Here is an 11,543-nt window from a genome sequence, read left to right as displayed (position 1 = left end):
CTCCATCCCCTCTCCACACCACTGCCACTCTCTGTTGTCATCTATGCATAGTCACTTTAATTAACTCTACCTACATGTATATACTACCTCAACTAACCGGTGCCCCCACACATTGACTCTGTACCGACACCCCCTGTATATAGCCTCCACATTGACTCTGTACCGACACCCCCTGTATATAGCCTCCACATTGAGTCTGTACCGACACCCCCTGTATATAGCCTCCACATTGACTCTGTACCGACACCCCCCTGTATATATTGTTCTTTTGTACTGCTGCTCTTTAATTACTTGTTACTTTTATCTCCTATTCTTATCCCTATTTTTTTGTTTTTTGAAACTGCACTGTTGGTTAGGGGCTCGTAAGTAAGAATTCCACTGTAAGGTCTACACCTGTTGTATTCGGCACATGTGACTAATAACATTGGATTTGATGTGTACTTGCCCTAGTCTATGATCAGTCAACATGGGTCATAGATACTCTAAACACAACTCCTGAACTTGCCCTAGTCTATGATCAGTCAACATGGGTCATAGATACTCTAAACACAACTCCTGAACTTGCCCTAGTCTATGATCAGTCAACATGGGTCATAGATACTCCAATCACATCTCCTGAACTTGCCCTAGTCTATGATCAATCAACATGGGTCATAGATACTCTAAACACAACTCCTGAACTTGCCCTAGTCTATGATCAGTCAACATGGGTCATAGATACTCTAAACACAACTCCTGAACTTGCCCTAGTCTGTGATCAGTGAATAGTAATATGACCTTTGCATCTGGAAACAACTGTTGTGAATGATGCTAATGCATGGTAATGCACAATTATCACACACTGCTTAATGCTTAAACATGCATATGCATCATCATCTCTAAAGGTTATAACAAAATACCTGGTCGGCAGGGTAGCCTAGTGTTTAGAGCGTTAGACTAGTAACTGGAAGGTTGTAAGTTCAAATCCCCGAGTTGACATGTTTTATGTCGTTCTGCCCCTAAACAGTCAGTTAACTCACTGTTGCAAGGCCGTCATTGAAAATAAGAATTTGTTCTTAACTGACTTGCCTAGTAAAATAACTTATAATATTGTTTGTTATGATTTCCTCACAGGCCTATTTTTTTTTTTTTGACATCTATAGTTGTTTTTGACAGCTGACGTTTACACTTAAAATTGGTGGGGCAAATAGAATTTTAGCTAATCTCAATTTGGACTACCCGGGCTCCGAGTCGCGGTTTCTGCCTGTCTCAAGCTCCGCCTTTTGTTCACTGTGAGCGGTGGAGACGGGAGGCAGGCAGGAGGCAGTGGTGTTGTCCTTGCAGTGTGTGTCAGTTCGCCAGAGAGAACACCGTACAGCATAGCTAGTTACATTTAGCAGATCCACAGAATTGATATATGTAGACTGACGCATAGGCTACGTTGAGCAGGCACCGGTTCCTTCCTGAATCAGACAACGGGGACCAACCATGGACCTATTCGAGTTTGACTTCTTTAGGGACTGGGAACTGGAGCAACAGTGGTACGTACAAGTGTTTCTTTTTATGTACATGATGTAGCTATTAACGTCTTTGTCAGAGGCTTTTTTCTGAAGACTAACCTAGCTGCGCTGCCACATCGATGCGCCCTGGCTTTTGGCGTTGGACTCCTGGAATGCTCGCATTCCTTCTCGGAACACATTAAAGTGAGAGATGAGTGTGAGGAATTATTTTAGAGCCCTGCGTGTCTGCGCTTTGCCTCTATTGTCAGATTGTGCATTGTAGGACTATGTCGCGCTAGGACGTATTCGGTGCGCACACACTCACATGGACCTATAGTGCCACCTCATGAATGGGGGAAGTTCACAGTTGCTGGTTTTGCTCTCTGTAAATGTCAGTTTGAAATCGGGATCATTCGATGCGTAATTGTATAGTTTACACCCTAAACACGCGTTTCATAGGGGTTTTATTGAGGTCGCCGATGTAGCTACTGTGGTGAATTGCATGACAACTGAATCAATTGCCCTTGTCTGTCTTATTGTTGTTTTAATACCCCAGCTATTATTTGTCAAATGCTCTGCTCTAAAACACAATTTAGACTATTTGTGTAGGCCTATTGTCAGGTTTGATATGTAATGGATTGTATCGATTCAATGGGACATATCGCTATACATTAGAATGGCCTATCACGGTGGTTTATTATGACAGTGTAAGTTTACGCTGCTCCACATCTGGTAAGCGATGTGTAATATATTCGGTAGGCTACCTATTACAATAATTATATTTTTAACCAAATGATGATAGAATTTCTAATAATTTCAATTTCATCCCAGTTTTAAGAGAATCCGTGGCATCAAAATTAAAGTATACAAACATTACTAGAGCTAGTAACTTTAATTTGGAAGCCATTGATTCCCTAAAGATTGGGATGTTCTATTCCCGGTCGGAAGTAGCACCATCACAGAGAGATAGTAGAAGGCAAATAACTGTGATAACACAACCCATGACAGTAGGGACCAGCCTGCAGGATTGGATCCTTCCATTCTCCCCATGATTGGTAGCCTATCACTCATTTTTGTTTTCATTCTAGTCCATTCAACCCTCTTAGTTTTCCTCTCCCCACTCCCTCACACAATAGTATTTGATGTGTCTCAATAGAAGGATTTCAACCACATAATAATTAAGTCCTGCATTAATTGTTTTATTTTTTAATAATCTTAGATGAATATACTAGGCCTAGCCTAGTGTAGCCGATACAACAACCTACTGTGCATTTTGACTGTTCAATTACCACGCGACTACAGGGTTTACTAATCGTGGTTGGTTCCATTGCTGCTTTATTGATTTTTGAGACACCTCTTTGCTTTAGTTGTTTTCTTTTAAATTCTTTCAATTCAAATCATGCCTCTTCATCACGTCCCCTCTACCTCTGAGACAGGAATGGAATGTGTAGCTATACACAAACAACTCATTACAGCTTTCCATCAAAATACATAGTTTTTTTGCAATGTCATGTCCCTGGTTGTGTTTCACGAAATGATGAGTGATTGAGCATAATTTCATGCTGCGGTAGTTGGTTTATAATAGTTGGTGGGATCTGAATTTTAAAATGTAATTGTTGGGTGTGCATTAGTTTAATCTGACCACAGTACCACGATCTGTTAAATAACCAGATCACACTGTAGATCTACCAGCAAGAGTTACATACTTTAATATGGGTTACCTTGGTATCAATGTTGAGCGATTAACTAACATTTCAATTATTTGACTTTTTTTTAAACAACTATTTGAAATACGTTTTTTTCTGTGAGCTCAATGCGCACAGTGCATAGTTTCTCGATAGAAAAATCTGACCCAGCCTGAACTGTGTGATGTAGTAGGGAGTTTTAGTTTCCAACAGGTCAATATTCTACATAGTTTAGCGCATAAAACGTGGTAATTAACTACAATAACCATGTTTCTATCCACAGTTTTTATGCGAATTAAGGCATACCATATAAAAAAGTCACGACAGCTGTGATGGAACAGGACGTTTCGGTACAATTTTATAAATGCTGACAGGTCATTTGTTTGTTTGACATGGTGGGATCTTTTTGTGTCCGTACAATTAATTCTGCGAGAAATGGTGGTACAAATGCCTTTAAGCGCAAAAATGGATTTAATAACCGTCATATCGAAGTACATTTTGAGTTACGCGATGATATGGTGTGTGGTCCTTCCACTACGAGCATGCAGTTTATTAGATTACAGATCTGGCAGTTCTGTTTTTTGTGTTTCGCATGTTACTGTTAAAAAAAATAGTTATGATGAGCTTCACAATGTGTTGAAAGTGCACGGTGATCTTGATGTTCATTTCCAATAAATATCGAGGGTATTTTTTATGTGACAAATAAAAATATTCTCGTTTTTATCCATAGTAATCTCATCGTGTAGACTAGCCTACCTGCAGAGCCTACACGCAATGTATCTGCAAACTGTTGGCCAGAGCGCATGTGCGAAGACCAGAGGAGGCACATTTGCTATTTAACTTAACCGTTTTTGTGACAAAAGTATCCGTAGAGCTGAAAAGGCGATTGAAACATATTGAATTTTAGATTTTTTTTCGGTACATGAACATTTAAGCGAAAAAGTACATTTTGTGTGTACCACGTCATTACGCACTGATGTTTTATCTACAAAAAGTAAATTAGGTGGAAACACAACACTTGTGGGAAATGCACATATTTTCTTTATGCGGATTCTATTGTATTCGCATGAAAATCTGTTACCAATTGGATGGAAACCTAGCTAATGACCATAATCCATTGCACATCTACTTGTCCGGTTTGTGTTTATTTTACGCCTGCTGGAAGAGACAGAAGAATGCATGATCGTGAGGGGATATAGCGAGCAGCTGTTACTTTGGAAGGTTTTTAACCTGAAAATACATGATCTAAATAATTGTTTGTTGGTATTCAGCAGTCATAAAAGTATATCTTATTTACTTTGAAGAACTACTAAAATAGTGATTTTGTCAGACAGCATAGACAGCAGCTCTATAGAGATTAGATGTTGACTTGGAGTGAAATAATAAAGTCATCAAATAAAACGAATAGTTTATTAAAGTAATGTGAATAAATGATGGTTAATAAGTTTTAAGCAGTAATGGCCAGTCACTACCATCATGGGACTTTTAATAATTGTTTTGTTTCAACCCATATAATTTCAGCCGAAATCAGAAAACCGTGATCCTTTATTACTAATCGTACTGACCTCAAAAATCACTAATCACTCAGCACTACTTGGTATGAAATAATTCAGCTTGAAGGACAAGGGTAGCTGAGATATGTTTGTTTACATATATTTTTATTACAGAAAATAAGAAATGTCAATGTATCCTCTCACATGATGTAGATGATTCCCATTGATTGATGCCTGCCATTACTGCTTTGGCTTCATCAATAGTTTTCTTTCTCCGCTACACAACTAAAACTTGTGATAGTGATGTAAAATTATGTCCACCTCTTAAGCCAAGGGCAACACGGATATTGATTTCAATTTGATTACTCTCATGCTGGTTTTTGTACAGCAAGTGTTGGGTTTAATCAAGTCAAGGGGAAGGGGAGAGGGGGAGTGAGAGACTAACTGTACAGAGGGAGAGACTGTCTGTACAGAGGGAGAGACTGTCTGTACAGAGGGAGAGACTGTCTGTACAGAGGGAGAGACTGTCTGTACAGAGGGAGAGACTGTCTGTACAGAGGGAGAGACTGTCTGTACAGAGGGAGAGACTGTCTGTACAGAGGGAGTGACTGTCTGAGAGTGCCACTATGCCTTGCCAGCAGCAGTAGAGAATAGGCGGCTGGGTTCTTGGGACAGTGGTGTAGTAGGGCTTTACTCCAATCTGCAAGTCATATATCATGGCCTCACCACCAGTAATAGCAATCATTTGATGATACTCATGGTTCTCCCTTTCTCTCCATAATGGTTTCTTGTCACTCGAGGAGGAATTAACAGATAGACAGGCAATTGACGCTTGTGTGTGGAGATATAAGCCTGGACTACTGTACTGTACACAGTGATGCCTCATTCTGTTGGCATTGTGAGGAGAAATGATAGCTCAATAAAGTACCACCTACAAATAATTTGTGCTAAAGCCTGTTTTATGGACATCCACACCTTGGACTGGGTTTAACTTGATCCTTTTAATTAGGCCTAGCTATTTATTGTCACTTTCTCTTTTAATTGTCTAGCTTCCTTATTACTTGACTGATCCTCAGGGATTACCCTGACTTCAGTGTCTCGAGAAATATACATTTTCCCTTTTACTGGTACTTCTCAGCAGGGATTGCTGTCCAAATAATTCCGTTTTATTTGTCTTGAATTGCGTAAAGCCTCACAGCGTTGCCGGACGATGAGGAGAGAAAAAGAGAGTCTATTGAGGCAATGTGTGTATTGGATATGTAACGGGATACTGGCAAGGTCCCTGCCTGGTGAACCGGGATGGAAGGGAAAATAAAATGTTCAGTCTACTTCTACTGATAGTCTCACCAAAGGGGCCAAAACTCTGTAATTCTCTGTAATGTGTCTGGCGGAATAAGCTGCTGTGGCAGCAATATTAATAGATAAAACACTTCTGAATCTAACAGTATAAAGACTAATTAAGACAGATCAACGAACCATTGTAATTATTATACAGCTGACTGTAAAGTAATTAAGACCTTTGAGCAAATACCTACATTAGAAGTAGATGTGAGGTGTACAGAGTGGGGACTGTTATGTAGACATAGACATTTAAAAGCATTTTGCTAAACCCGCAATAACATCTGCTTAACATGTGTATGTGACCAATAAAATTAGATTTGATTTGAGACATAATTGTGTCTTATTGCTGTAATATAGAGCGTCCATAGAACAGTAGTTGTTGTATGAAACAGTGGGCTTTCTGTGGCTGTTTATGGAACCACAGTTATATATATATATATATATATATATAGTGGGGAGAACAAGTATTTGATACATTGCAGATTTTGCAGGTTTTCCTACTTACAAAGCATGTAGAGGTCTGTAATTTTTTTAATCATAGGTACACTTCAACTGTGAGAGACGGAATCTAAAACAAAAATCCAGAAAATCACATTGTATGATTTTTAAGTAATTAATTAGCATTTTATTGCATGACATAAGTATTTGATCACCTACCAACCAGTAAGAATTCCGGCTCTCACAGACCTGTTAGTTTTTCTTTAAGAAGCCCTCCTGTTCTCCACTCATTACCTGTATTAACTGCACCTGTTTGAACTCGTTACCTGTATAAAAGACACCTGTCCACACACTCAATCAAACAGACTCCAACCTCTCCACAATGGCCAAGACCAAAGAGCTGTGTAAGGACATCAGGGATACAATTATAGACCTGCACAAGGCTGGGATGGGCTACAGGACAATAGGCAAGCAGCTTGGTGAGAAGGCAACAACTGTTGGCGCAATTATTAGAAAATGGAAGAAGTTCAAGATGACGGTCAATCACCCTCAGTCTGGGGCTCCATGCAAGATCTCACCTCGTGGGGCATCAATGATATATATATATACATGCTTTATAAATGTAGAATTGAGGTTATATATATATATAACCTCAATTCTACATTTATAAAGCATGTTTTTAGTTCGGGTTAAGAATTATTGCAAGAATTTTTCACAATTTTCGAAAGCTGTGCCTTGCAGTCCCTTTTCTGCAGGTTATTCACAGGGATGTAGTTTTCTCAAGGTCTCCAGCAGACCCACCACATTCCACCCTGGTGCACAGACCACAGCTGGGGGCCACATATTATAATGTGTGCCTGAGGAGCCTCTCTCAATGCCAATCTCCTTTGTGCCCGGCATGAAGAGACAACCATGCCAGGCGGCCTGCTGGCATCTCTCTGTCCGTCCACCTCCTCTCCGCTCTGTCGCCGTGACACGGACTCACAGCAGTTGGCATCCTGGATCCGGGAGGTGCCTGCCAAGTCCGCTGCCTCGAGGACTCGCTCTGCCATCTGCCAACGAGCGGCGAGTGCTGTGGAATGATAAAGCAGAGCCTGTCAGTGATCATGTTCTGTGGAGACTAAAGGTGAGAGTGGCACGGCCCTTCTGCCCTCCGGTCCAGTGTGCAATTAACAAGTTCATCTGGAGCAGCTCTTCCTGTCAGAGCTGGGAGACCTCACCTCACTAACATCCACCTGGCCTTGGCCAAGAGCTGAACTGAAGCTGGTGGAGCGGAGAGGCCGGGGAGGGGGGCAGTATTTGATGTGTGTCTCAATAGAAGGATTTATTTTTTTATCCTTGGCTGGGTGTTAATAGCCTGTGGTGGAAAGTGTATATTTCTGTGATGGAGAGGAAGTGATTCAAGATAAGGTAACACAGTAAAGGAATAGTCTTTGACTGTCTAGTACAGCCATGTCATAGAGACTAGCCTTACCTGTGGACACATACTACAGAGCTATGGGATCACAAACCACCCACTCTAAAACATACACTTCTGCATCATAATCAGAAAGCACGTGACTACCTTCACCCACCCTTAACCCTGATGAAGGGACCACTCATACCTCATCACACCTGTCTGTCACAGTTTATCAGGCCTTACTCAGCCCTCCAATAGTCCCTCACTACAGTGGTGGAGAAGAGGGGAAGAGAGGGCATTCACTAAGACTGGGCTCAGGGGGATAAGACCCTTCCACTGCCAGTTCCTTCACTAGCGGCTAGCCCAACTCCAGCTAAGCTCCTGGCTGGCACAACCTACAGTTAATAACTCTGCACTAATTACCACGGACCTAATAAGGACAGTAGTGATGGCCAAATTGAGGTAAATGGGGCTTGGCCAAGCAGAAGCTTGACACTGTTCTTATGCCGCCATGTGTAGAAAGAGCAGAGAGGACAGACCGATGTGGAGGAGTCAATACTCTATGCATGCTTGAATAGACAGACTGGTTTTAAATATTCAAAACTATTGACCATATGTACTTGTGGTGAGTCTTCCCTCCTACTAATCTGTTGCAGTGTTGTAATACTTAGTTCATCATCATGTTACTTTCTTTGAACTATGTTCTTCTGTGATGAGGACTATGCAGCGTATTACATCAAGCCCTGCTTAGAGGATGCTCTACAAACTCTGGGAATTGAGTTTTCTTGAATTCCAGCTGACAGGACTTGAGCAAACTGTCAAACTCTGGGAATTGAGTTTTCTTGAATTCTAGCTGAGAGGACTTGAGGGCACATTTGCAAGCCTTCTCTGCGCTAGTTTCCCTTTGGGGAGAAGTGCTGCTATATTATGTCCTGGATTTTCTCTGTGTGCATCAGCTTTTGATGGACTTTCATATATTTAGTTGTACTTCATTCATTCTGTTGTTGTTAAGCCTTACCACCAAAACAGTTAACATTGTTAACATTTCTCAGAACAGTACGTGTTAGAGAAGTTAAGTAGGTCCATTAGAGCAAAGCAGTAAATTAAACTAACAGCTCTGACATTTTCTCTCGTCAGCCTCCAAGGTTGCATTAACTTGGTAGAATAAACCCACTTCTGAGATAACCATTTAAATGATAATTGAATGAAACAAGCAAGAAATACAGTGAAAATCATTTAAATCTATGAGCACGGGTCCTCGACAAGGCTGCCATGTTGCACTGTCACCTGATTGGTCGGGCTCTAGTTTCAGGATCTCTGAGTTAATAGCATAACTTTACTTTCCAACTACGAAGGCCAAGTGCCTCCATTGAAAGCACTGTATGACAAATAAGATGATTCAGTGGAGCCAGGCAAGGAACGGTCAAGATTTGTTCTCTCATGGTAAAGTTTGTTTTAGGATGACCTTTAGTGATTGGTCCAGTGTGAGCCAAAGGAAATGGCTAATTCTTTCAATAAAATATATAGTATTAATGGTAATGTGGAATAAGTAATGGTATGTGCTTCCTCTACCAGAGAACAGAGCTTGTTGTGACATTATTTCACTGTTTGTGTTTAGAAGCCGATCTGAATAGTCTTGACATGCCACACAAGTAACGGTCTAACATGTACAATGTAATGACCTTTATAGAATACATGTTTACTAATACTGTACTTCAACTCCCTCTAGGCTTTGTCATCACAGGCATGCTTTGCCTTAGGGTACAATACAAAAAAAATGTAATATTATTCATCTACAATTAATATTGTTAATCATGAATGAGCTAGTACAGTTTATGATGGAAGACGTCCCAGTCCCTGAATGCATGCAACATTGGACTGTGTTGCTTCCTCCCCCCTTCCTCATCCTCACTGTAGAAAAAGGGAGAGGTAACGTTAGCTAGTGGAATATATTTGCAGGCCCTCCTGTCCTCTCTGACAGAGAGCACAAAGGAAGCCTAGTGTCGGGCTGCTTGTGAATGAATCACACCTTGTTTGTTTGGGGAGACAGAAGAGCAGTGAGAACTGTTGAAGCTCTACACGCCAAACACCTTTACAAGAGAAGGAGCATCAACCGTTTACCCAGGCCCCTCTAATCAACCTTTATTTATCACAGTCTCAGTCTTAGAGTTTTGTGTACCATTTTACCAATGTGTATAATGTGCTTTCCCGTTTTGTCAATGCTACTATTCAGTTATCACTTGTCCCAATGCTATTCATTCTCTGTCAGGTGCGACCTATTCAGAGTTGTAGTGTACGCAGTCTTCTCGGTATTCCCCATGTATTGTTTACATACAGTTGGAGTCGGTTTTATTACCACAAAAATAAATAGTTTTATTACCACAAAAATAAATAGTTTTATTACCACAAAAAGAAATACACCTAAAATAACTTAGAGATGTGCTTTGTTTGAGTCCCTGTGCTGTTAATTGTAGTGAGCAACCAAATTAATAGCATGGAGAGGAACAGGCTGCTATTATCTGAAGAGGGGAATACACTAACCTGGTGATTGGGACATGTTGATGGGAGCCAATCTAGGTTGAGCTTTAGGCCCCTTAACATTCAGTTGAGACTGAGACTCACTTAAAACTAATGCAATGGTACTGTAGAGAATATGAACCATTGGGCTTAATACATAACACAATGCATTTGTACTTTCCTCATTATGTAAAATTTGAAATAATTTATTGCACTCAATTGGTATTTTGAAATTGTAATAATAAGTAATTTTCCTATTACAATATCACAATATATTTTGCAATCAGAACATTCTGAAATGCACATTCAATGGATTATCTTGGGAATTGAATGAATTAAATATAATGTTTTCCTCAACATTGGACAATACATTTTATGGATATTACAATGGCATTAAACACATGCTATCAAAGTAGACTAATGCTGTTATTCGTCCTCTGTTATTTGTCCATTGTCAGATGAAGCACTTTTCTCTGGATAAAGTCAGTAGCTTTTCAGCTCTTTAAGGAGTTGTTTTCCTAATATTACAGTGGAGAGAAGGGGGTCAGGGTAAACCCCATTAAGTCAGGCAGTTTATGTGGTTTAGTAACACCCCTTATCACACTACAAATCCAGAAGGAAATGCATCTCATGCTGGGAAGCACTATGTTAGTTGTTGCAGTAGAATAACTGTACTGTGGACTTTTCCCATAGCTGTCCTCTGATAAAGTATTGCCCTTGTGTTGAAACACTGTGATACATTCAGCAGAATAGAGCTATTACCTTCTGAGCCTAACCTTCTGAGGTGTCTATGTTAAGACACATAGCCTAACCTTCTGATGATTATATACACTGCTCAAAAAAATAAAGGGAACACTTAAACAACACAATGTAACTCCAAGTCAATCACACTTCTGTGAAATCAAACTGTCCACTTAGGAAGCAACACTGATTGACAATACATTTCACATGCTGTTGTGCAAATGGAATAGACAACAGGTGGAAATTATAGGCAATTAAGAAGACACCCCCAATAAAGGAGTGGTTCTGCAGGTGGTGACCACAGACCACTTCTCAGTTCCTATGCTTCCTGGCTGATGTTTTGGTCATTTTTGAATGCTGGCGGTGCTTTCACTCTAGTGGTAGTATGAGACGGAGATGAGACGGAGTCTACAACCCACGCAAGTGGCTCAGGTAGTGCAGCTCATCCAGG

At 40.4% G+C, this 11,543-nt stretch overlaps 1 protein-coding gene across 1 annotated transcript in view; it reads left to right on the top strand.

Annotated features, from left to right (window-relative positions):
- Window positions 1-1,270: 1,270 nt before the first annotated feature.
- Window positions 1,271-11,543, top strand: part of LOC112257031 (AF4/FMR2 family member 2) — a 336,258-nt gene continuing 325,985 nt past the window's right edge. Inside the window, exon 1 of the mRNA XM_042326311.1 lies at window positions 1,271-1,520. Coding sequence (XP_042182245.1) covers window positions 1,468-1,520 — 53 coding nt within the window. The 5' untranslated portion in view covers window positions 1,271-1,467. The remainder of the gene's footprint in view (window positions 1,521-11,543) is intronic.

Source organism: Oncorhynchus tshawytscha, linkage group LG08 (assembly GCF_018296145.1).
Source record: "Oncorhynchus tshawytscha isolate Ot180627B linkage group LG08, Otsh_v2.0, whole genome shotgun sequence".
NCBI lineage: Eukaryota > Metazoa > Chordata > Actinopteri > Salmoniformes > Salmonidae > Oncorhynchus > Oncorhynchus tshawytscha.
This window is presented reverse-complemented; position numbering and strand designations above follow the sequence as displayed.